General features: G+C 41.6%; 1 protein-coding gene and 4 non-coding genes across 5 annotated transcripts; 1 reads left to right on the plus strand and 4 right to left on the minus strand.

Moving 5' to 3' along the window:
- The first annotated feature begins 274 nt into the window (after positions 1–274).
- Positions 275–18,763, plus strand: LOC117480260 (Wilms tumor protein 1-interacting protein). Its single transcript, XM_034127516.1, has 8 exons — positions 275–2,045; positions 6,926–7,027; positions 11,790–11,857; positions 12,976–13,038; positions 13,691–13,821; positions 14,711–14,762; positions 16,693–16,761; positions 17,432–18,763. Exons 1-8 carry the CDS (start codon positions 830–832, stop codon positions 17,567–17,569), a joined length of 1,839 nt encoding a protein of 612 aa, XP_033983407.1. The 5' UTR covers positions 275–829; the 3' UTR covers positions 17,570–18,763.
- A 150-nt stretch (positions 18,764–18,913) lies between these two features.
- On the minus strand, positions 18,914–18,986 carry trnar-acg. Its single transcript has one exon. It is a non-coding gene; the product is annotated as a tRNA-Arg (tRNA).
- A 664-nt stretch (positions 18,987–19,650) lies between these two features.
- Positions 19,651–19,723, minus strand: trnar-acg. The gene has a single exon. It is a non-coding gene; the product is annotated as a tRNA-Arg (tRNA).
- Positions 19,724–20,039: 316 nt separating this feature from the next.
- Positions 20,040–20,112, minus strand: trnar-acg. The gene has a single exon. It is a non-coding gene; the product is annotated as a tRNA-Arg (tRNA).
- A 602-nt stretch (positions 20,113–20,714) lies between these two features.
- Positions 20,715–20,787, minus strand: trnar-acg. Its single transcript has one exon. It is a non-coding gene; the product is annotated as a tRNA-Arg (tRNA).
- Between the last annotated feature and the right edge of the window lie 6,470 nt (positions 20,788–27,257).

Below are 27,257 nucleotides of genomic sequence, written 5' to 3' on the forward strand. Positions count from 1 at the left end.
AATACCAAATGTGTATGTTTAGTAGGATACTGAATAAGATTCTACCCAAGAAAAAAAGTGTTTTGCTGACTCAAAAAGAAGAATGACTCAACAACTCTTGATATTTCTATTAATAAAACGGATGTATTGGAGGGGATTATGCTGTTATAAGACATGTACTTGTATTTTAGCTAACGTTACTCATTGTATGATTAATGAAACCAGAGCTGGACTTCAACTCCTTGTGGCTCAGTTTGAGCTCTGCCCCTTTAAAAACAAACGGTTCTCTGTTTTCAGACCGGTGGCCACGTACGGCTCCGTGCTTCAACGGTGATCCCACGGTCTGGTCGTTAACAGTAGGCTACTACTTTTATCGTCGATTTTAACGACATATTAGATATTTGAACTACTTTAAAACACTTTTTGACAGAGGTGCGGAGGGTAAAGTTGTGAATGAAGGCTCCCTGCTGGGACTGTGAAGCGGGAGGAGGGGAGGGGGCAGGGGTCGTCCAGGCTATCGGATCTGGGATCTGCTCACATTTATAAGCAGACAGACGGCAGCTTGTTCGCGGCAGAGCAGAGCTGGACGGGCGGACAAGTTTCACCGAGGAGTACGCTGGGTTTTAACTTTGAGTTATTCACGCCGGACGTTTACAAAACGTTTACGTTAAAGTTTGAGACAAGTTTCCCGCTGGGTCCGGACCCTCGTCTCATGTCAGAACAACGAGTGGCTGGACTGTAAGCTCCTGGAAATATCACTCTTTTCACTTGTGACTTAACTTTGCGTTCGCCTCTAAACACAACTACGTGTTACTTTACTTAATTGACTGGGACACAAAGTATCTTCAAAATGGATAAATACGAGGATTTTGGACTCGAGGCGAGTAAGTTTATCGAGGACTTGAACATGTATGAAGCATCCAGAGATGGTTTATTTCGCATGAGAAGGGACGCAGGAAATAACCCAGACTTTGAGGAGACACGAAAAGTTTTTGCCACTAAAATGAGTAAAATACACATGCAGAAACAGCAAGAGGAGATGGCAAAAAACAACCAGGCCATTAGAATGAATGGGGGCCACAACAGCACATATTACACCAAAGACAGACCGCCCATCAACAGTTACAGACAGCCGTGTGAAGCGGCGGCGAAGCCCCCGATCCTCTCTGGCCCCGTGCCGGGCTCCACGGCTGGGACTCCGTACGCACAGTTTGACGGCCAGAAACACCTCGCAGCCATTCAGTCTGAACCTCCAGTCGGCAGGGCGTATGGCTACGGAAACAATTACGACAATAAGGAGCGCTTAGAGCCACATTCATACCAGCAGAACATCCCTACTCCCCCTATCCCAGGAAACGCGTCTCACAGCGCGCCCACACAAGCTCGTCAACCGGCCAGCCAGCCGGCTGCCTGGGCCCCGTCCGCAGAGAGCCAGCTCACCCTGTCTGGGTCTGGGGGCAACAGCACATCTCAGCAGCAGCCCCATTCTGCACCTCCCACCGCCAACAGTCTTCCACCTCAACAGAAACAAGCTGTCACCCCGTCTGGACCCCTGAGCCCCCCCTCATCTGCTGGTCCTGCCAGGGGATGGGTTGTTGAGCCCTCTGCCTTAGCCAAACCTGACCTCATCCCAGGCCTGGCTCTGAGTGCCTTCACTGCAGAAGCTGACTTGCAGAAGCCCTCCACACATTCTGCTGCCCATTATGCACCATCTTCTCCAACTTCAAGACCCTCAACCGGCCATAATGGTGCTTTGTCAGCTTCCTCGCTCATACCTGCACCTTTTGAAACATCTTTACCCAAATCACAGGTGGCATCTGCTGCCTTGATCCCTGGCAATGTGTCCAAAAGCTGTAGCCAGGGTCAAGGTCAGAGCCAAAAACCTGTCTGTGGACATGCCGTCGGTGCTGAAGTCCCCTGTCTCACCAAGCCTGTCCAACCACCCTGCCAGTCCCATCTCACGCAGCCCCCTGAACAGGGGCCTTCTGCAGCTGAAATAAAATTAGAAGCCCTCACCAATCGGCTAGAAAAAGAGATGGATGCCCAACCAAAGGATGACTACTTTGGTAAGACAGTTAAGCATCTACTATCCAGATACAACAAGTGGCTTCTGTCAGTTATGCCATTGCTGTAAAATGCATTGAACCCACCCTCATTACAGAACATAAATCCACTTGTTTTTGTATTTCATGTTTAAACATGCACACACTGTCACCCTTTGAAATGCTTCTTCTTTGTTTCCACTACACACAGCTACACACATTTATCCTCTGTGTTAGTGTGTGTCTGTGGCTTAATCAGGAGTTGTTTTCAGTCTGTGTTTAGTGGGATTCTTGATAGTCTTTGTTGATAAAATAGCTGATTTATTGGGCAGACACTGTAAGAGGCCTCTCTCTTGTTTTCTTCTGTGGAATGCAGACAGAATAATTTTCCAATTTGTTTCATGTCTTTTTTTAAATGATTCATTGTCTGCCCTCTTGGCACTGAATCAAACCCTTTGGCAGTAGAAGGTGGGGCCAAGGCCAGTAAAAAATAATGTTGCTTTGTTATCTCCTCCCAGAGATTTTATGGTTTTCTATTGAAGCAACATTCATGATGAGGGTCATTAGTCAGAGCTTGATGTCAGTCCTGCACTGCAACAAGTCTGATTGTTTAATGTTCCTTCCCATGTTGGCAAATTATGTCATTACCACAGACCTGCACATTTTTCGTGACTCTTTTTGTGTGCATGCTTGTGCAAGTTATGAACACGTGTGCACAGGGATAGTAATAATCCATAACAACACCTGTGACGGTTATTTCTTGCACACATGAGGAAAAAGAAACCATGTTTTTTTGTTTAATGAATTCAACACATATTTATCTTGACAGTCATTTCTTACTCGTTGAGTCTTGCAACTATGAATATAATCTATAGCCAAGGACACTGGCTGAGAAACAGGGGTAGGAAGGGATGTTGAGGAATTTTTAACATCAGCAGAATACTTTGGTTTCAATTCCTCATATCCCTGGACCCTGCCTGTGGCACTTTAGCTGCTCTATCTGGACTGTAGGAGAGACATCAGGAAATGAATGCAACATTGCTGTGAAGTCAGCTGACAAGGGCTATTGTAGATACAGTAAATAGGCAAAATATATTGTATGTTGCTTGGCAGATGTTTGCTGCTCATATGGCTACCAGGTGTTTGTAGCCAAGGCCAGTCATAACAAAGGTGATTTCCCGCTATAGGTGATGATCTGGACCAAGCCACAGAGAACCCATTTGAACACACAAACATTGCCCACCCTTGCCTTTCTGTTGAAAGTAATTTCCTGCTAGAATATCACAATTGTTTTTCACAGCCTTACTCACTCAGACCCCTGGTGTGCCCAAGTTCATGTTCTGGCATACGTCACTGTCACTGTCACTGTCAAGGCTCACAAATAGCACAGCCAAGAGAATAGTACGGATGTGTGGGAGAGCACAGAGCGCAATCAGCAGAGGTGTAGGTTTTAAAGTAATACAGTGTAAGCCCACACACGCTTCCTGCTCAGAGTTTTCAATAGACCATGGCTCATCCTCTGAGTCATGCTTTAATGCCAGAAAAAAACGTGTGTAAGCTAGTTTTCTCGACAAAAGTTAAGTTGCATCAAATAAGAATCATAGTCAGTATAGAATTATGTAAAGTACATTGTTATTTTTGCTGATCCCACTCGGTTTGATACTGTTAGGTTAATGCTAAGCTATCTATGAGCCTGACAGGATTGATTATAATGTGCTTTATGACTGCCAGTGCCATAGCGATGTTTAACCAATCAGGTGTGCGGAGATCCGTCAGAGTTCCCGGCTGTACACCATGTGCTAATTGGCAAAATTGCAGCTGGAGGTTCTGGGAAAACGAGTTCAGTGCCAAACGGCTGCACCAGGGGAACGCTGAGGAATGTCTGAAGGAAGAGAGCATGGAATCTTAGAAATGAGGGTCTTAAGATACAATGGGGAGGGGAGTCCCAGACCAGTTGAATGGAGCCTGCGGTGCAGTTGAATGGATGTGTAGACAAACGGAGAGATTGGACAAGTTTGGATGCTTCTTTGTCCTTTGCCACAAGAGCCTGAGAGGATGTGAGATTTATAGACAAGTTCATCCATGAGGGGAGTAGTGGTGGGACATCCCATTATTCTACCTCCACTCTTTCTTTGACTTCCTCCTCTCTCTCACACACATACACACGCACATTAATTTGAGCGTTTAGTGTTGTGTTAAGATGGTGGATTAATTTATCCCATCTGGCTGCTGAGTGGAAAAGCTCTTCCGAGGGATTCTTGGCTCGTGCTCTGGCAGGCTTTTGAGGCTGACTTTTATGTGTGTTTGTGTGTGCGTGTGATATATTTTCAAGCACATAAGTGTGTTTGTTTGTCTGTGAATAAATGGCCTGCTGTATTTGACTGAATTTAAAAGTAATTCTTTGTCACTTCTGGGTGTGGTGTCTGTGCCGTGGTAAAAGAAAACGATGCCTGACTTATGGTGGATGTGTTATAGATGGAATTTAGTCAGCTGTTTATTGAGAACATTTCTCTCTTTGCTACGTCCTTTTTAAGGTATACAGTATTAAAAAATAGGGGCTTTCTTAGGCCAAGTGTCACAATACTGGAATTTCTTATTTCAATACATTACCTACAAAAATATCGATATTTGATAACATTTTTGAAACCCTGGGGAACAATTGGCATCACAAAGGGAGCATTACATTTGAGATACAAATTGCAAGGCTAGCCTACAACATGACAAGACGACTTTTCATTATCTGTATAGTAGAAGAGAAAAGGAGATTAATTATAATACCCCTAAAAAATAAGTTAAGACAAATGTCGTAGTGTGCATGTTTAATTGATCAAAAATCGTTAACTTTCTTGAAATTAAAAGTTTGTTAAAGGAGATGTGCTTATCTTATATGATCAAACAAAAAAGCTCTGGATCCACTGCCATAGTGGACAGTTTTTTTTTTTTACCATGTTATGAATTAGTCAACTCATATTGTCCAGCAAAAGCATCTACTTGGAGTTTTGACAAATGGTAAAGGTGAAGGGGGATAGGAGGGGTGAAGGTTTGGCTGCTTGTTTTGCTACCCCTCCCCCAACTTAAAGCAAGCAGGCAGTCCCCTGAATATTTGCACTGTGATGGAATATGGGACTGAAGCCAAAAGCAGAATTGTAGTGGCCCAAATGGCAAAGAGGTTACTATGAAAACTAGACATTTCTGCTCCCAAACAGGGAAAGAAAAAAGAGAATGGACTTTTAATGCTTTTTGTTCACATTTGGCAAAAAAAAATGTGAGCCAATAAAAAAACAAGAGGAGAAAAATGCCCTTGGCCCAGTGTGTAATCACGGAAAAGTCCGGAAAGATCACGGCACATTTTCCTGGGAATCTTATTCCTGCTGTCGTGAACTTTTTGAAGTAAACATTTACAGAAGAAAAGCAGAATTTGATTACAAGAACCTTCATTCTTTCATGTCAGTAATTTGAGGGCATGACTACTTTATTGTGTTTTTATGTAAACAAAAATAGCTTACATAAGAGTAACATTCTTCTGCTTTCTAATAATATCCCTCGATTATCTCTAAATCTTCTTTCCAGCCATTGGGGCCCCCCCAATGATGTGTCCTCTGTTGTGGCATTAGGAGAGGCTTTAGTTGAATTATATATAACCCGGTTGTATATTGCATTACTGAAAGTCTATAAGAAGAAACATTTTGAAGGTAATAAATGTAACAGTGTGTTTTTGGAGGAGGCAGCCGCGTGATGTGTGTTGGATACAGTGGGAACAGAAGTTTCTTTGTCAGTGTTTCGAGCAGGACCTGGGCAGGGCCACGGTCCTCTGCTGCGCTCTACTTCTCAGTCTCCAGGGAGTTTTTCTATAAAAACACACACTCACACACAAATAGCCTCATGCACACACACATCTTCACACTAAAAGAGAAGCTTGTGATCTTGATTTTATCTCCCTCTGATGCCATCTCCCCTTCTATTACTTTGTATTGGTAGTTCATATCCATATCCGATTGATTTAGCAGCCTGTTGACTACCCATTACACTCAGCAGTGATAGGAGTTGTGACTTGTCTCAGTCCACATGTCGGTTTTCATATATGTCATACAGTGCTTGCTCAAAGGGAAAGATGGAAATTGGCGAGGAAGTGGTGCGAAGAAAGATAACGTCACAATGTCAGTTCTCAGAGAAGTTGTGTTATGTTGCATAAGCAGCTGCAGATAATAAAAAAAAAAAAACATTGATCACATGAAAGCCCTGTGTTGTTCATGAGCTGTCCAAAGTCAAAGCAGAGATTATATAATGTGCCTGGCATGCTCTCATGTGATTTGCTTTTTTTAAAGGTCTGGTATTCTTCACCCAACACACAGGAGAGAAATGTGTTTCTGTATTTTGGGATGTTATCAATGTCTTTGTTTTTTAAACATTGTTCTCTGCACATACTTCTCATCCTCATCCATCCACTCATGAGTCTGGATGAGCGGATGGATGAATATTGAGAAGACTCCAGTATTTTTTATATGAAGCCATATTGACTGTGTGTGAACATTGTGATTTTTATCAGTCTTTAAATAATTACACACTTCTCAGTCGCTGAGCCAAGTCAAATAAGCAAATCTTGTTATATTTCCCCTTTCAGTGAAGCAGCCACTACCCAGCTTCCTGACTTTTGTGAAAGGATTTTTTTTCTGTGCCTCAATTGCTTTTGTCTGCATTAATCTGGATCATAGCCTTTCAAACTCATTCTGTATTGATAGAATGAACTAAGACTATAAATGATATATCATTCTAAATAAGTATTTGATTCACTGTGGATTGATGTGTTGTTTCTATATCAGTGTGTGTATCAATTTAAACATGACATAGATGTCTGTTTCCCTGTGACTTTTTCTGACTCTATCATACGCTGTGTTTGGTTCCAGGAGTGTGTGTTAAGTGCAACAAAACGGTGTATGGAGCCAGCCAGGCCTGCCAAGCTATGGGCAGCCTCTACCATGACAGCTGCTTCACCTGCAGCGCCTGTAGTAAGTACACACACACACACACACACACACACATACACACACGCACACACACACACACACACACACACACACACACACACACACACACACACACACACACACACACACACACACACACACACACACACACAGCAAACCTTCACTTAATCTTACGCTGCCATTCGAGCACTTTCACCTCCTCTCTTCGGTCAATTCACATGTAAAGCTCATGTCACCCACTGACTAATAGGCTGCCAAAGACCCTGTTCTCTTGAATTGAAAGTGGTACCTTCTTCCTTAGTCATTCACTGCCCCCGAGCAAAAACACACAATCATTTAGGGATTACTGTCCTGTACTGCCGGTGTTTGGTTTCTGGGTGTGCCAGTCATTCCTCCAGACCACACAAAGACAGACGGAGCAATTCAGTCAATACATAGCACCTTGTACTCGTTAGCTACAGGGCTTATTTGTTTAGGAAATACTTTGGCAACAACAAAAACAATATCTGTTCTCCGTTGTTTTGGTTTTAATTGGCAAAGGAACGATGCACTTTACAGAAAGCATTAAGTCAAACAAACTGCACATGTGTTTTTTTTCAGTTCACCTGACCAATTAGATAGACACAGTTATCAGTTGAGTGTCATCACCATTGTGTGTGTGTGTGACCTGTAGCGTGACCCGGTCCACCGTGAACCCCGGCCCTCGCTGTAGCATGACCTACCTTTCTGCTCCAACCAATTAAAATCTCTGTTCAAATGATCAGATTGTAGGTATGCAGAGTATGTGCGGCACTGTGATGACCTCTACTCAGTGTCATTATTCTGCAGCACCTTTGACCTGGCTGGTTACGCCCCCAAATGTATGATTAACATCGCTATGTTTTCTTTTACCCTCTATCCTGTGTGTTTATACATATGTGTGTGAGAGCAAAGAGGAGACACATTGTGGCTCAGGTTGAAGCTGATGTCTGAAGTGTCTGGGGGTGGGGGTGGGGGGTTTAACACACCACATACCTCTCATAGCTTGATCCATGTGAGGGCATAGGGGTTGTACATGCTGTGAGCGGCCCCGGGGGAAAAGCATCTCGGCTGGGGGTCGGAATGCAGGCATAGGGGCCCTCAGTAGGTCTGGCTCCAGGAGGACACTGGGTGCTGTTATGTCAGCTGGGCGAAGTGAGATGGGAGCACGATGCGGGACAGGGAGAGCATTCAGTGGGAGCTCACCACACACATGTATTCATGCGGTGCCCACACTAACAGAACAGTGTATGGAATGAAGCGTCCCTTCTCATCTTCCTCCAGTCTGTACGTCAAGACATTGGTCACGCTTGTTGAGTTGCATAGCAAGTCTTTATGACCATGAACTAACTCCCATGCCCTCACTCGACCAGGTCCCCCAAGGTGACAGAGAGACAGGAGAACATTCCTGATGGCTAGGAGAGCGCGGGGGGGCTTCACTCCAGGCTAATCATTGACTGTATACAAACAGTTGCAATCCAATTCCAGTTGGAGATTAAGCACAAGTTTGTAATCAGGGAAACTTGTTTACACATTAGCCAACTATCTGCGGAAATAGAAGGAAAAGGAAGGCAATGGCCCCGCCCCCTTCTTATTTGAGTCTCTCTTATTTATTCCAGTATATTTTTGTGTAAAATGAAATGCAGGTGGAAATGACCTACATATACCTTCCTTATGACCACATTAAGGGTCTTTCTTTAACCCCAACGTGGTAGCAATGTGAGGTATAACTAGAGTTTGTAAGGAACAGTGGTGCAGTTTTTGCTTTTATTAATATCAGCACCATACTCCAGCCAGCAGGCAGGCTTTGGAGAATACAAACAAGGATCTGATTGGTCCTGACACCTCTGGTTAACATCTGGTGGGTAGCTTGTCAGGACCTTGACCAAACATCCCAGGTGCTAGTCACAGTCAGAGAGATACATTAAGACCACCAAAATTACTTTTTGCAAATGAAGAGAAGGTTTATTTCTTATTGGGGTAAACATAGTATAGACATAGATATGTTAAGAGTTGAGACTGAATCTCAACAGCAAAATGTCTAAAAATGTGAAGCTGTGCTCTTTTACTGAGATGTCTCACTCCATTCTTCTACTCACAGGAAGAAACAGGGTCTTGGTCTGATTACGAAGCCATGGCAGGGTCGTTGTGATGTTCTTATTTTCCGTAATGGGATTACATAATGGAATTTATAGAATGTTTTAATTAGAAAATGGCCTTGTGTTTAGTTCTGTCCCTCAGGTATTTTACATTTTGATGGAAGCGCAATAGTCACAGTGCTTTCCGGTGCTTTTCAAATAGTCACTCTTGACTTTAATTAAGCTCTTATCTTTCCGCAAAGCTCAGAGCCTTCCCTCTCTGACTCACTGGGAAAAAAAGAGAGGAATGTGAAGAGGAGGGATGGCTCATATCTCACTTTCATCCTCTTCATCCTTCCCTCGTTCCAGGACTGTCAGTAATTACCCGAGGCCAGCTCCACACCTATGCCTGATCGAAATGACTTGCCTTTTCTTAAGTTGGTTATTGTGTTAGCCATGGCCAGACCGTGATTTAGCGTGACCATTATTATACTGTTAAAGTAACAGCATGTAATTGTGAATAACTGGTTCGGAGAATGTCATGCGCCGTTGATATAAAAAGACGAATCATGAGGTTTCACTTAAGTCTTCTTGTTTTTGTCCCTACATCTAATTCCAGCTGATTTCATCAATTATCTACAGATTTTTTATTGGCATATTTACCAGAGAAGAGTAGGGTCAGCCTCTTCAGCTGAGCTCTGTTTACTAGTCTAAAATATGATTTTTCTTCACATTGTAGGTATATCTGTGTACCAGGGGTGAAATATGATAATGACCTCTATCACAGCAAATGTTACTATATAATGTATGTAATATTCTTGGTGTAAATCCTGTGGAACATGAAGGACTGCTTTTAGCTAATACAGCATCAAAGTGCTTCATCACATGGATTTAAATATAATCATCTGCCATTTTCACGATTGCCCGTGATGGCCTACTCCCAGGTTAGCTAGAAAACAAAGGTGTGAAGGGTGTAGCAAAACGATAGACCATACATCATCTAACAGTGATTCCTGTCATGTCACCCAGCCTTACTATTTCCAAAGAAGGGATTAACCAAAATAAAATGCAATACTGACTACATGTTGACTTCTGAAGAGAGCCCTGTACCGCGGTTATGGTTATTTCTGCATTTCCTGCATTTCCTGCATGTCTTAAGAATGAAACTGTGAAATTCCTTGTTGCTAAATGACTGTGTGAGACTATCTTGATCCAAGCGACCAGGTAAACATGAGAAGGAGCATGGGAGATAAAGAAGGCTCCTGTTCACCAAGGTTAACCCCTGCGGTCCCCACATTCCCCCCCACTCAGAAAATGCCAGGAATGTTTTCTCTTCCTGTGGGACCTGGGCAAGAATAGCTATGTGAAGTGTTTTTACTCTGTGTGCATGTGTGATGTGTGTGTGTTTGTGTGAATGTGTGTGTGTGCTGTTATGAGAAGCCAGCTCCAGACCATAGAACTATTAAAGCGCACAGACAGACAGGAAGCACACGCAGCGTGTGGAGAGACCCCAGAAAGGAACAAAGAAGAAGAATAGCAGGTCGCTGTAGGTCTTGGCCTGGATGCCGTGAAATGTAAATAGAGCAGAGTGTTTAATCTCTCGCACCTGTCTACTAATTGGATTTAATCAGCTTTATCCCCCACGTGATCCAGATGTGTTCCTTGTCCTACTTCAACACGCTCTGTGTCCCAGCAATATTATATTAAGACACCACAGGGTGTCCGTGGGGTCTTAAAAAGTATTAAAAGTTGATAAATCAATTTAGCGAAAATGAAGGCTATTAAAAAGTATTAAAAAGTATTAAACGGCATTTTCCAAGGTATTACATTTTGTAGCTTATTTTCAATAAGTATATCAATTGTCCAAAGAGGTAGTATTCTACAGTCTGCCTGAATGTAATCATTGCGTAGGTGTGTAGTGTGATTCTGTGTAGTTTATTTATGGCATCCCGTTGGATTTGACGTCATCTGAACAGGACATCGCACGCTCACACTGACCACTGGTTTCACATTGTGTTCAAACTGCATGGCTTCATATACAGGTTTAGGTTATCTTAAAGAATTGTTTATCATTTTTGGGAAATATTCGAGAAGGCACGAAGGTCCGTTTACGCCAGTTGTTAAACAACATCGTTATGTGGAAATGCAAGTTTGCGTCCAAATGGTTGGAAGATAAGGAGGAAGGACAATCAATACTGTATATAGTAAATGTGAGGTAAAGTGTGTCGCCAATGTAACCGGTTAAAACTCAAAGTGGCGATGAGGTCTTAAAATGTATGGAAAGGGTCTTAAAAAAGGTCTTAAAAGGTATTAAATGTGACTTCAGGATTCCTGCATATACCCTGCACCAGCTCACCAGAGATCCATTTGTTTGATTTATCTGCCCGGGATTCAGCAGGATATAATGAATATTGCAAGAGGGTCCATTACCTTCCAATGGGTGTAATTAATCACCACGGTCTTTACGCATTAGTGCCGTAACTATTTTCTGAGACCGGTCTCATGGCTTTGATTTACTAGGAAGACATTTCAGAATGATATCATTGAGTCGACATACCTTTTCTCATCTCCTTTAATCTACTTATTGTAATTCAATAATACAAATCATTCTCAAGAGTCCAAGGTGCGGGCCCTGCTGTATTGCTTGAGTGACATGATGCCAATGGTCTGTGTGTGTGTTTCTGCAGGTCGAAGGCTGAGAGGGAAGGCGTTCTACTATGTCGGAGGAAGGGTTTTCTGTGAAGAGGACTTTCTGGTGAGCGGTGGACACACACTAAATCTTTCATTAACCACATCTGAGGAATGTGGTGTTGTGACCTTTGTTGCTTTAGGTTGAGATTACACACAATACCTTTTGAGCTGTATGCCACATCTCTATTGTCTCACATTTTACAAATCTCTTCAGTTTTACGATTAACAAGATGCTATTTTTGCTTTAATCAGGTGTTGCTCACACACTTAAATGCAACCTAATATCAACCTGTCAGCCTTCAACGTAAATACAAAATATCGGGGACAGGGATTGACCTTGTGGCCCAGTTGTTTCGCATCTAATGCAGCCGATTCCTATCAGTTTCCTCTCTTGGGTCAAACTGGAAGAAGGTCAGTAACTGGAGAAGCTGCTTTGCTATGGTTTATAGGGTAGAGGGCGGACAGGCCGTTCACACGAATCACTGCAGGTTCTTTACAAAAATGGAAAAACATTCATTATGCATAAATATAGAAAATCTTTTTTAAACAAAACTGAAACCCCTTGGTAAAAATAGTAGGTATTTCCAGAACACGTTTTTTTTACATGTTGTGTTTCTATAGGAAAGCCCTATAGATCCCAACTCACCATTGTATTCCCTCCATCAGAAGCTCTGTGTGTGTTTATCTCATGAGCCCTCTGTATGAAACCCCATGTAATTGCCTTTCCACCAAAAGCTCTCAGTTGCTCAATTAAAATCAAAATGTATAGTGATTAAAATTTGCTCTGGCTCTTTTCCCTCTATGTGCTGTTAATTACATCTGCTCTGCTGCCAGGCCAGTCCGTGTGGCCTCTCCTCACCGACACCGCTAACACATATTAACATAGAACATAGCTGAGCTGAATGATCAGTTAAATGCCAATCTGAGGAATTACACCATATTCACATTCGCAGACAGCAAACTGTACTGGCAGTTATAATTGTTTTGTTCTGTTAGAAGGAAATGTGTTATTTAAATCAGTTTTAAGCAAATGTTTTAGTACACTACATAGGCTACTTTGGATTTCTCCTGGGAGGCATCCTGAAGCAGTTTGGTCTTAAAAAGAGTCGGAGAGATTTTAGTCATCCATTAAATAACCAAATTCCAATGACCTCACTGTCGTCTTCTCTCTGCCTGTTGAAGTACTCTGGGTTCCAGCAGTCTGCAGACAAGTGCAACGCATGTGGACATCTGATCATGGACATGGTGAGTGTCTGTTACTTCTCTCCGGTTGTGTGTCCTTTTTGTGTGTGTATGTGTGTTTGTGTGTGGGGGTCCAGGCCAGGTGACGTCAGCAGAAATGTTGAGTTACCTCATCTTAGAGGAGCTGTCTGTGGGCACATCTGGATAAAGACTCAGGCGGAAGCATTGCTCTGCACATGCATCCCATTCTGTCTCACATATGGGACTCACACAGGCTCATGGGTAAAAACAGAACACACACACACACGACAATCATGTGATCAAGACAGGAAGTGTCACAGCTTATTAAGGAATTTGTCGACATGGGTGCCCACATGATCTCTATCCAGAAGATGTTGCTGCTTCATCTGCTCTTTTAACATATGCATATCACAGCAGAAATCTACAACTGAAAAAACTTCATAGATTTTTCTTTTAGATGTATTTATTAGGTGTAATCATTGTTATATATTATCCTTAGTATTCTGTGTTGTTCTATTCTTGGCTATAATACCCACAGGGATCATTAAAAATGCAGTTATTGCAAATGCAAAAATTAGTTTTTTTTTTACACAATAACTACTTGAATTTGATTAGATACAGATAGTGAGGCAATATGAAGTAGCAGAAGGAATTAGAGGGTTGCATTATATTTAACTAATTCCTCTCTTAATAGATCCTGCAGGCCCTGGGGAAGTCGTACCACCCCGGTTGTTTCCGCTGCGTCATCTGCAACGAGAGCCTGGACGGAGTGCCCTTCACTGTGGACACTGAGAATAAAATCTACTGTCTGAAAGACTACCACAGGTGAGTGTCACTTACTTATTAGACAGTATTTTGAAGAAACACAAGCCTTTGATTAGGATTGATCTGTGTTGAATTAGTTCAGCGTGAAAAGAATGTCTGGGTTTCTTGCTCTAAGTTGAACTACAGCTCAGTCCCCGGCCCCTTCAGGATCTGGCCGACAAGGGTCAGTTAAATCTCTCTGCCACGTGTCAGACACATGAGAAGTGTATTCAGGGAGGAGGGGGCACTGTCCAGCTAGAGGTGTGAAGAGTGGCGTGCGGCCATAGCTTCTCTTATCCAAACACAACATGCTCTGTAAGGACAAAAACAGAGCTTCTAACATCTGAGGTATGAATCTAAGTGCGTGTTAGCCACTTGTAGAGACGGAAGTGAACAGCAGAAGCACCTGTAGCACTCTAACCCCAACAGTTGCAGTCTTCTCCCTGCTGGGACAACATATTCAGCACAGCCGGGAACATGGCCACGCACTGGCAGCGCTCACATGTTCTCCACACTGATTAAATCAGGCAAACCTTATTGTGTATACAGTGTGTGTTTGACTTTCAGCCACAGTCATGCCCATCCACACTGAGAGGCCCTTTGTTATTCCCTCAGACATCCAGGTGCCAGCCATCTGTGTGGAAAATATGGATTCATTTTTGCTTTTTGTTTTTCTACTTCTCTCTGGATTTGGGGAATCACGTGTGTGAGGGAAAGCCAGCACATCTGCAAACCTGGTATTTCCTGAGCTGAGTCAGGACCTTGAACGTACTCAGTGTACGGGGGAAAGGAGGGAGGGTCAACAGCTTTAGAGACACCTCAAATATGAATTGTGTGTAGGTGGAGAGAAATGTTTTTTGATCGAAGTTCAAACAGGTTTATGAAAATGTGTTTCTCTACGCTCTCCCAGGGTCCTGGCGCCTAAATGTGCTGCGTGTAACCAGCCCATCCTGCCCTCAGAGGTAAGCTTACACCAAACATTCTCACATGTATCTTCTGTGTTATCATATTTGGACATAATTCTCATATAGTTATTGCGGCTGAACCTTTCCAAAATCTGTCACAGGTTGAGATCCTTTTAATTCGATGAACAGGAATAGTTTTGTTCCAAGAAAACACTGAAACTCTGTCACTCACTGGGATTACGTTTTTAGTATTTGGAAAATGGATATCTAAAGCATTGATAAGTTAATGCTCGGATGATGAGGACAATACTAGTTCAATCAGGAGAGACGGTTTTGATGTAAGAATACATATTTATTGCAAAGATACACAAATGAATGTAATGGTGGTTTTGGCGATTAGGCCCTGTTGTGCAGGAAGTATCATTCGGGAGGGTAGAACCGATCCGATGAAACCCCCCTGGGGTCTAGACACTGGTGGTGGTGAATGGATAGTTGGGTTCGGTCTGAAGGGGAGGGGCTTAGCTTGACCCTGGATTCAGAGGGACAGGAGGTGAAAAGGGGTGGAGGAGGGTTGCCTCGAGTCACCTGAAATGACAGCTGTCAGAGGGGGGAGAGCAGATTTAAAAGGTTTAGCAGAGCGCTATGATAGGCTCTTGGGAATAGAGCGAATTGATTGGTTAAGCTGGAGTGACGCCCCCGATCACTTATTGAGAGGAGAGAGAGTAGTTACGTAGGAATAGTGAATAGACGGTCTTCCTGGTTGAACTTACGCTGAGCTTCATTAGTTTTCCATATTGTGTACCCATATGTATATTATATGGTTTGTTGGAGCATGCCTCTGACAGTGTTGTCGTTTTAGAATAAAGTGCTGTCAGAGCCTCTAGCAAGTTCTTTATTGTTATCATATGCACAAAAATAACAGAGAAGCAGTCACTAGCAATGAAAGTCTCAGATCTCAGACTCCCTTCTACACGGCTGTTTTACTACAAAAACTAATCTTTCAATTAAAAGCAAAATGAGAGTCATAGACATACAAACAAAATAGTACAATAAAATGTTCTAAAATATAAACATTGTTAAAATATATGAAAGAATAAGGTATATTTGCAGTACAGTATTGCAAATGAATCGAAAGCAAACAGGAATGTAGTACGTGTAAATGCATAATGAGAAATAATACATAGGTGTAAACTGTAAGTCAAGTATGTAAAAGGTAAAGGGAGAGTAAGACCCGTCTCAATGCAGAAGGAATATTAAATTCATTCCTGCATAGTGTGATCAATCTGTTTTATACCTCTATCTAAAAACTGTTCACTTTTACCTGAGGACCTTGAACCTTTCACCAGGAGTTCAGCAGATTGTAAATCCTTATCTAGACTCAGTGACCCAGACACAGAGCGTGGCTGTGAGTGGCAGACAGTTCAATATAGACACTCGACTACAGGTCAGAACAATGTGAGCTCTAATATCTCTGGGCTTTGATGTGAAGTGTTGACAAGGAGCGGGGAAATGTCCCAAAGTAGAGTTGACTTCGCTGGAATGTCCCCTGCCCTCCCCTTTGAGAAACAGTGAGGCTGGTATTTAGAGGAGAGGTAGAGTGTGTGTGTGTATTGTGGTGGGGGCTGTTGTAACGGATGTTCAGGGGAGTTTCCTCTCAGGCTAATATTATAACCAGAAAAAGATGACTGAAAAATAATTGACTCCTCCCTGCAGTGTCTATATTTGTTTGCCCGTGTGAATAACAAGCCCTGTTTTGCTGTAGCTTGTTTTTCGACGGTTAATCCAGAAAATGTGATGAAACTCCCCCGACTGTGTAGCAACAGAGTATGCTTGTTGGGATAATTGGTGAACACTTAAACCACAAATGCAATGAAATAGAGACGACAGATCTGGATAAGCTTTTGTCGGAATAAACAGAATAAGACAGTGGAGTATCTTTTAGCGACTGTGCCTTTAAGTGCGTTTGTCTGTCTGAATTTCTTTCCAGGGGTCTGATGAAACCATTCGAGTTGTATCCATGGACAAAGACTATCATGTGGAATGCTATCACTGTGAGGTGGGTTGAATGAAAGTACATTACCGTTTCACAGTTTAGTTTAGTGGCAGCGAGCCAGGCCCCGCTGAATGGCTCATTAAGAGAAATCCAAATGAGCAGATCCCTGATCTTAATTACAGTCTGGCCTGTAACGACATACTGCTGAGGAGAGCAGGTATCTACCTCATCATCTCCATCTCATCATTATACTCAAGTGGCACATTTCTCTTTGCCAAAGGCTGACTGACAGATGTTAGTCTTTCACTTCATAAAAATAAAAATCAGTGGATTTAGAGCAGCTACCTATTTTATTTGTGTTTAAGTATTGAGTGGCCATGTCTTTTGAAGTGGCTCAAAGAAAAGCAACGTCAGATGTTTGTCTATTTATTTTATGAAATGGTGTACCATAAGGCAGATAAAGGACACCTTTAAGGGTTGTGCCTTTTTTCTCTGTCTTCCATATGTACAATTTTGAGATTGGCTAATAATGAGGAGTTTAAATCTTTTTTTGTGAATGTAAATCAAACCTATCCTGAATGTTCTCTACACACTTCAGAGGTAATTATTGCTTTCCAATCTGTCAGTGGTTGGAAATGAGGTCAGTACAGAGCAGAAATGAGACCAATTATCCTCTGTTCTTCTGTAAGCTGTCAGAGGATGTTTCTCAGCTCTGTTTCCTCTGTGCCTTCAGGACTGTAAGATGGAGCTGAACGACGAGGAGGGTCACCGCTGCTACCCTCTGAACGGACACCTCCTCTGCCACTCCTGCCACCTGAAGCACATGGAGCCCGGCTGCTCCTCCCCCGTCCCTGCAGCCGCCTCATACTAACCCTGCAGAAGGTGGAGGGAGACCCCTGGTGGAGGAAAGGCCAAAGTGTTATTATCCACAGCCGAGTAGAAACGTGCAATTCTTGTTGTAGAGGATTGATTAATGCAATGCATCAGATCATACTTTGGTTTGATTTGTATTTTCAAAGGAGTGTTTATGAAGTTTCCATTATGCCTTAAGAAGTTTTACCCAATAATGAAGTATTGTAATACACCAAAGCCCTAACATGGATACAGTTAAGCATTGCCTGCTACAGAAGGACTTTGCAGAAGTCTTGCCATGTGATTTTTTTAATGTAAATATCATTTGCATTGGCTGTGTAACTATCAACAGACAATTCATATAAACAACTCAGTTTAGATACCTTCAACTTTATATTTACACTACAATTTAAATACACCCATACATAATCTGTCTAATGGTTCAGTTGGCTCACCAGCTAAGATATTGGAAAATAAACTCATATGATAGTTTCTATTGCAATAACAAACGTTTATGTGTACCTACATATGAGGAATATACAAAATCATAGCATAACTATCATTCATTCCATAATTTTCTAATTATATTTCTTATACAAATTCCTGCAATAATAAAATATGAACTTTTTAGCATGACCATTCCAAAGAAATGTTAAACAATCCCATAATGCCCAGGTTGCTAAGCCTTTGTGGATTCAGGGCCTACCATTACAGTCATGTAAAACATTTGAATTACTTTCTTTTGTCAAATCTGAGCAAGAATGCACAGAGAGCAAGGTTAACATGTTCCTGTAGCAAACAAACACATTATTTACAAATGCTAACTGTTTTTAGCACTTAGAGATAGATTTGTGAGTTTTCTATGCACCTATGAAGAGGTTGGTATTGTACTAGGCCTGTAGATCTATGTATTTTGTTACATTTGCATCCTTATTATTTAAAAACATATATACCATAGCCTTGTATTATTTACTTTTGTTGTATTTTGACTTTTGTGCAAACCCTTTAAATACTAATTTGATTTTTGCTGTGTTTTGTTTGCCTACCTTTGCCATGCAAATGTTATTCATGTCTTGAGTTTACTAACTTAATACTTGATTGTTTGAAGTGCTTATTTCATTGCCATCTGAAGATTAAGATGAAGCGCAAACATTAACATATGTGCTGTATGAGTGTTGTAAGGAACATATTTAATAAATTCATTGCAAAAGATCAGATGTCTTACTTACAAACGTCTTTTAAAAAAGTTTGTAAAACACATACAAAGTTATTGTTGTTATCTTCTCAATGCATTTGTGTTAGACCATACATAAAGTTGAGCCAGGATCAAATTATTTTACTCAGAGGTAAAATGAGAAAAGGACGAGCTAGCCAGGATTTGAACCTAGAATCTTCTGATCCGTAGTCAGACGCGTTATCCGTTGCGCCACTAGCCCGATGAGATACAAGATGACGTCACACATGATTTTATTTAAAAAATAACTAGAAGGAAAAATGTCTGATGAAAAGAAAATGTTATACTATTGTACATTATAGAGAAAAGCGTCGAGAGACAAGAGAAAAACCAAACCGTTTGTTAATTTGCATATTTCGGAGGTGGATGGAGGTGACACCAGTTAAGTTCACAAGTGAGGTTTAGTATTTGGTAAAATAAAAACAGGTGGTCCGGTTCGCAATTCATTAGTAAAATATCACTGAACATCATGTGCTTTACTTAAAATATATCTAGATAATTTATCCGCAGAGTCGCCAGGCATACGGAGACGCTGATTGGTCAATTATTGGTAGAATCTTGGTAGCAGACGGGGAGGGGATTGGCTCTCAATACCAAGAATGAGCTCGACTCACAGTTAGCAGGGAGCTACTAGCACAATTAAGTACAAAATACGTCTCACATATTTATATTTTTAGATAACTGTTTGAAAGGAAAAACATTTTATGAACGGACAATGTTATACTCCTGTACATTATAGAGAAAAACGACGAGAGACTAAGAGAAAACCAAACCATTTGGTACATTTGTATATTTCGGTACAAATCCCCTAACCATACTATGAACAGAACATAGGTAGACGCATTTTTAAAAGGTGGGGAAAAGGACGAGCTAGCCAGGATTTGAACCTAGAATCTTCTGATCCGTAGTCAGACGCGTTATCCGTTGCGCCACTAGCCCGATGAAATAGGCGATGACGTCACACAATGTGTACTTTAAATACTAGTTTTAGATATAAGTATTCTCTAACAGTTTAAAGCATGTAGTGTTTAGAAGAAATAATGTTTTATGACAAGAATCAGAATCAAAATACCTTAATTAGTCCCAATGAGGGGAAATTTAAGACAAGTGTACATTACTGTAGGGATGATAGAGTCAAGAGACTAAGAGAAACCAAACTGTTAAGACGTTTGCATATTTCGGTATATTGGCTTAAATCATACTGCAAAGGGGAACAGAACATTGCTAAACTCATTTTTTTAGTTCGGGAAAAGTACGAGCTAGCCAGGATTTGAACCTAGAATCTTCTGATCCGTAGTCAGACGCGTTATCCGTTGCGCCACTAGCCCGGATGGAGAAATGGGACGTCATCCTGCCCAGTTAAAGAAACAGCCCGAATTTATACAAGGGTGCCGACTGTATTTGACCAAAGTCAGCGTATTTGTATTTACTAAAGGAGATGGTGGTCGATATGACTCAAAGTTGTATCTCACTATAAAAACACGTCTATTAGACATTATTTAGATCGTGTGGCGTATTATATCCTACTTATCAATAAACAAAAGAGAAAACATTGTTAGAAATAAAAAAATAGACCCTCGTTGCACCACTATGCCTTTATTAACCAGCAGATGTCGCTGTAGGACCTTGTTATCCACAAGAGGCTGCAACTGCAACCATGGCTGTATCTACGGACGTTACAACCTATGGTCACCATAGGTTTGGGCAAACAGATACTTCATTAATATGTCTAAATGTTTGTGCATTAGTTGCATTCATGACTATTGCATGGAGCTATAGCCTACTGCAGTGACATATCAAATAACTTCCACCGATCTCAGCATAACCAGCAGGCACAACACAAGCTCAAAAAACAGTCCTCACTTCCAAACTGTATTCAAACACAGCACACGCAGAAGGAATCTAAACATCTTCAGGTGGGGAAAAGGAACGAGCTAGCCAGGATTTGAACCTAGAATCTTCTGATCCGTAGTCAGACGCGTTATCCGTTGCGCCACTAGCCCGCGTACCATAGTGAACGTCATTTCCACTATTTAAAGGGACAGTCCGGAGTTTTTAAATATTGACAAAGACTTTATTTATCCACAAGAGTTGGTATCTTACTGTAAACAAATAAATAATACACGTCTATTACACATTATTTACATCGTATGGCGTTTTCTAAGCTCATTTTCAACAAACAAAAAAGAAAAAATGTAAATGAAATGAAAAATAGACCCTCGTTGCCCTTTCTTAACCAGCAGATGTCGATGTCGGACCTTGGCTGTACCAAAGAACGTTACAACCAATGCTCAGAAATAATTAACTGATCTATCTGAATGTTAATGCATTCGTGTTCATTCATTAGCCTACTATTTGCAAGGAGTTATACTGCAGAATTATATAATAATTGTTTCTGTAGAAAACTGTTATACACGGGTAGGCCACGTTGTAAAGCTTATTCTCCTGATTTTTCTTTATATCATCATGGAAGAGCAGTTTCTCCTTTGGCTTCATCTGATTGGCCAATGATATGGACACACAGAGCATGAGTGCATGGCACGTGCATTTCACGTGTGACCCTTTCATCTTTTTCACATTTGATTAAAGTTATTTTAGTAGTGTTTTAACTTTGCAAGCCCAGGCCTTTGTGGTTTGCTTGACCGTCCTCCTCTCCATTATCTTCATATTTTAAAAAGACTACATCCACTTGTACCAACCAACCAACCGTGTTCGCCGATGTTACTACACACTGTGTAGTACACCAGCCATTTCAACCAGCCAACTTCTACCGACACAAGCCAAAAACAGTCCACAAATGGACAAGCGGCAGCATTTTCAAACCATAGATTCAAACACACTCACAGCATAAGCAGAAGGATTGCAAACGTGGATGTGATGAGCTGCAGTCAATCCGTTTCCGCCGCGGCCATGGCTAATTGAGGCTTTTTCCTTTCCAATCTGCAGAGGGGGAAAAGTTAAAAAGCTCCAATAATGTCCATTGAAAGTAAAACTCCGTTATCCCAAGCGTCCATGTGTTCTGTCAGCTTAGAATCCGGTCCATGAAGTCGTGTCTTTGTTGTGCCGATCTTTTTTTTGGACTAATTGTAGCACATAGGCTAGCTTCCAAATAAATAATTAGCTTGATAAGCTAAACTCGGCTACTCACTGTGACTCGTTCCAAGGAAAAGTCTGTGCTGAAGTAAAAGCTTTACGATGTTTATTGAAGAAAATAGGACCAATAAAAAAATAAAAAAACAGGACTATAATTGAAACAGTTAATCTATTTTGTGATTCCCAAAACCGCCACACTACAGGTCAGCAACAGGGTGTGGTTTAAAGCTCCCATGTCATGCTTTTCCGGTTATTACCCGTCCCCTTGTGTGTTATGAAGGTTTTTATGCATGTAAACGGTGTGCAGAGTCAAAACCCTCAAAGTACACCCTGTAGCGAGTAAAACTCTAACACAGAAAATACCTCCCCAAAACGCCTCGTTGGAGATACGTCACTGCCCATTTGAGTCTTCCATTTAGTTCCGGGTACCGCCTGATGTCATGCGGTACCCGGAACGAAATGGACCAATCCCGAAGAGCTATGGCCACACCAGCAGCGGCGTGTTCCTCCAGAGGTTCGAAGAACCGGCATTTCACAGACGAAAGCTTCCAAAACATTGCCCAGTTTGAGGCCGGATATGCACAGCTTGTTTGGACCGTTTGGAGCAGGGGAAGATCCAGGTACACAACCTGTAAGTTTGCATTGTTATTTGTGTATTTATCAAACAAGACTGTTTAAATGTGTAAACTGTGTTGGACTGCTAAGCCATTGACACAGTGCTAACTGTGCTAACTAAGTTGCTAGAGTTTCCATATATCAACTCTAATATCAGCAGATGGCCTTGCATACATGTATCTCATAGCAGGAGAATGTCTGCATTCACACACAAAATACCTATTGACAGTATACTCCGGGTGATTTGCCGTGCGGTCAGTCGCGAAACGTAATTACATTATAGCTGGCGTAGCGTGTATGCAACCGATCTAGCGTTGCTAGCGTTTAAATATATCAACTACAATGTCAGCAGATGGCCTTACATGTTTGTCATGGCAGGAGAATGTCTGCAGTCACACACACGGAATACTCATACAGTATACTCCGGGTGATTTACCGTACATTGTGACAGTACATATACTGCATGTATAGCTAACGAGGCTAGCTGTATGCTAGCGCAAAACAATGTATTCATGCAAGTTACATTGTATGACCGAACGTAGCAGAATACCCGTATACGATTGCAATTATAAACACGTTATTGCTAGCCTAATATGAACCACTAGCTTTTGTTCATAGTAGTTTTATTACACTGCATTATAGTTGCCTTTCCTCCAAGCTAACGTTCATATCGTGTTAGCTACCAAGGTAAACAAAGCTAGGTTAGCATATTAGCAGGCAAGCTGTTCATTACACTCCTACCACAACTACTACTAACGAATCTAAAACAACTAAGTTTCTCTAATATTTTGTGATTTGCATTTGATTTCGTCCAGCCAGATCCTGGCGGACAATCCATGACGGGGACGGGACTTCTACTACTACTGAGGCCTCGTGCTAAAAGGCACCGGCTGTGCACAGGCAAGATGCGAGGAGGAATGGATGATATACCGTGTATATATGTATATTTATGTTCATTTTGTACATTTCTAAAAATAAAGTTTAATGGAAATACTTAGTAGGCCTATCCTTTCTTCCCTGAATTATTTGCTCCTATAACATATCATTCATATATAGCAAACCATGATTTGATTTCTCATCAAACAGTAGTAGTTTATTACAGGTAAAAATAACTTACTCTTTGTTATGACCGGCTCGTAGGCCACAACGGAAAGGCAAGGAGACATACACGAGTTTACAAAACCACGGCACATTTATTGTGGTAAATGCAGAGATAGGTGGTCGAGGGGAGAGAATCGCCGAGTTCGTCCTTCTGCAGCCGCTTTGGAGAGAGACTCCGGGCCGCTGGGATTAATAGCACCGGCTACAGAGGTGTCCGTGATCGCGCTGATTACCCTCTTCAGCTCCACCCCACCGTAAGCCCTGCAACACACCTGCACAAAGGCCCTGGGGCCGTCACACTCTTCTATAACAACAGTTGTAGGTTCAGTTCGGTTAGTTAGTATAAAATATCAGCTGTACCGACGCCATTATTACACTGATGTTCCCCGAAAAAAGTGGGCGGAGCCTCTCTGGTGGTTGACTAATCAGAACAGAGTGGCCGAGCTGACCAATCGGAGCACACTAGGCTCACAGGGAGGGGGGGGCAAGAGCTCCAACGAGTCGTTTAGTGGAGAGAGTGAATACTGCTGAATACACATGCTTGACAGAGATGCTGTATGCGAAACCAATGTGAGTTTGGAAAATTGCACAGTATAAATCTATTTTAGTATACCTCAACAATGTAATTATGATCAGTGGAAATGGCCATGACATGGGCCCTTTAATGCCTTAAACCACACCCAGGTGACATTTTACCGGAAATGACAAAAAACACGTAGGCCTATGCAGTGCTAAACCGACCCTAACCCCTACCTTATACTGAGGTAACATGTAGTGAAGTAAGAAAACAACATTTCATTCTACTCATGAAAAGTAGATGAAGCTATAGTATAGCCAGTGGTGTAAAGTAACTAAGTATATTTACTCAAATACTGTACTTAAGTACAATTTTGAGATACTTGTACTTTACTTGAGTATTTCCACGTTTTGCTGTACTTCTACTCCACTAAGATCCACAACAAGTAAATTGTGTACTTTTACTACACTACATTTGTTTAATACCTTTAGTTACTTTGCAGATTTGCATTAATGATGTGAAACCATATTGTGAAACATAATCAACACTTAAAGCAGAAGCAGCTACCCTGCAGTATACAAAGTCATTAAAACTAGCTGCACCTTTACCGGCTTTGAGAACACTTTAACGCATCAATAATTATAATCAAAACATCATATATTATTCTGAAATGGACCAATCATCATAATGAGTATTTTAACTTTATACTTTTGTACTTTTACTTGAGTAACTTTTTGAATGCACGACTTTTACTTGTAGAGTAATCCTACCCTCTCGTACTTCTACTTTTACTTAAGTACAAGATCTGAATACTTTTACCACCTCTGAGTAGAGTAGACAAATGGGCTACTATAACAGTGTTTGTGTTGAACAATCTAAAATTGAGCTGTCTAGCTGGCTGGAGCTTTAAACTTCAAATGATTGCGTTTCTTATGGCTAAACTTTCCAATTGGAAACTCCTGATAGTGCAGCATAAACTGAATGCATTATAGATTCTCATGACATATTCATAAAATAGGAACTTTAATCAGTGATTTGATGATATATTAGGTGGGCAGCAAGATAAACCACATTTATGCATATTCTCTACTGTAGTGCAGTTTTGTTTTGGCTGCTTGAAACACAAGTCATCAGATTGTTTCGTAATTTTTAAGTCGAACCAACATCAACACTGTGCAGAGGGAGGTTAGCTGCGGTACCTATTTCAGCCTCAGCAGTGGCTGGTTGCGCTATACCAACATACAAACTACCTACATTAATCTGTGAAGTGATTTTGTTTGGCGTTACTGTTAAAATAGCATTTATTGGATATTTTGCACAAGAAAAAAAAGACCAAAACTCTTCAAAAGCATATTTCTTAGCAGAAAGTGTTTGGATTTAACCAAAAACGATACCATTAAAGTGTGAAGTGATTTTAGTTGCACAACACAGTATACTAGAAAAGTTACTAAACATTTTACACAAGGAAAAAAATCACACATATTGTGAAAAAGCATATTTATTCAAAAACAACTAGGACACCATTAATGTGTGAAGTGATTGTGGTAGCACTTGACTATGCAGGGAAGTTATTAATATTTGTATAGTGTGTCTTTTGGCCCTGCACTTTGTAGACGGTCCCTGGTCTCTCCTTCAGCTGCAGAAAGAGACCAATGTAAAGTGTCTAGCTTGATTGGCTTGTTTTACTGAAAATTAAGTTGTAGCTCGTTGACTAAGGTTGTTAAGACCATTTACACGGGAACGTTTGCGTTTACACACCGAATTCGTTTTAAAAAAAGTCTTCCGTTCAAATCAAATCCAATCAAATCAGGGTTTATTTATATAGCACATTTTAAAAACGATTTTTGGTCGAGCCAAAGTGCTGTACATGCAATAAAAAACACTTTACTGCGATAGCAAACAGAAGACAATAAATTACAACAGCAAATACAAAAATCAAACACAGGGAAATGTCATGAGTCGTGCTCCGTCCGCTCTGACTAGAAGGCCAGGGAGAAGAAGTGAGTATTTTAGTGTTGATTTAAAAAACCCTAGGGTCTGGGCCGACCTCACATGGAGGGGCAGAGTGTTCCAGAGCCTAGGGCCAGCTGTTGCGAAGGCTCGGTGACTTCAGGTTTTTAGCCTGGTCTTGGGCACTACCAGCAGCAGCTGGTCAGCCGACCTTAAAGCTCTGGCTGGGGTGTAGCGATGGAGGAGTTCTGCTATATAAGCCGGAGCCAGCCCATTCAGTGCTTTAAAAACAAATAAAAGGAGTTATCAATTAAATCAATTCGGAACCTAATTGGAAGCCAGTGCAATGAGGCCAGAATTGGGGTGATGTGGTGACGCTTTTTGTGGCCAGTTCACACGCATGTGGCTCATTTAACGTGTCCGCTCACACGAGACCACGGGAAAACGCTGTAGTACATATGCCGGGCCTGTAAGTGGCGCTGTACTTCTGCACGAGACCGCTCGAAAGCGGCGGAGACGCTGTAGTACATATGCCGGGCCTGTAAGTGGCGTAGTAACTTCCGCCACAAAATACACCAAAAGCAGCGAAGAAGACCCCCGAGCATGGTTGCCATGGTTGCCCTTCTGTTTATGCCTCGCGGTGGATTTAGCAACATGTAGTTCATGTAATTCTCCATGTCCACTTGTTGCTGATGGTTGTGGTAGAGGAGCTGTAGATTTTGCACTAACATCTGATCTGTAGCATGGTCAGTAGCAGTAGCAGTAGCTACTGACAGTAGCTGACAGTAGCTACTGGCCATGCTACAGCAGTGAGCAGCAGAGGTGGGGAGAGGTGGGGCTATGGCTCATCGTTATCAGGAAAATTATCGTATAGGGCGTACACACTGAGCCGTTTGACCCCCCAGAGCATTCCGGTTGCAGAGCTATCCACCGTGGGACCCCAAAGTAAGATACTTTGTTTGCGCTTAAACAGCGTTTGGTTTATGAGTTATCGATCCTCAAAGTCTATATCTGTCAACATCAGTACAATTCTACCAAACTCAGATTACTTGATCTTCCCTGGGTGGGAGGCTGGGAGCGTTTGTTTTATGTTCACTTCAGATACAGAAACTGTTTCGCTTCAAGTGATACCTATCAGGCCATTGTCACATCCTTTATTTAGATTTACCTGCTTTCCATAATATTTTTAAAAGGCAT

The sequence above is a fragment of the Trematomus bernacchii genome, unplaced genomic scaffold (assembly GCF_902827165.1).
Source record: "Trematomus bernacchii unplaced genomic scaffold, fTreBer1.1, whole genome shotgun sequence".
In the NCBI taxonomy this organism is placed as follows: Eukaryota; Metazoa; Chordata; class Actinopteri; order Perciformes; family Nototheniidae; genus Trematomus; species Trematomus bernacchii.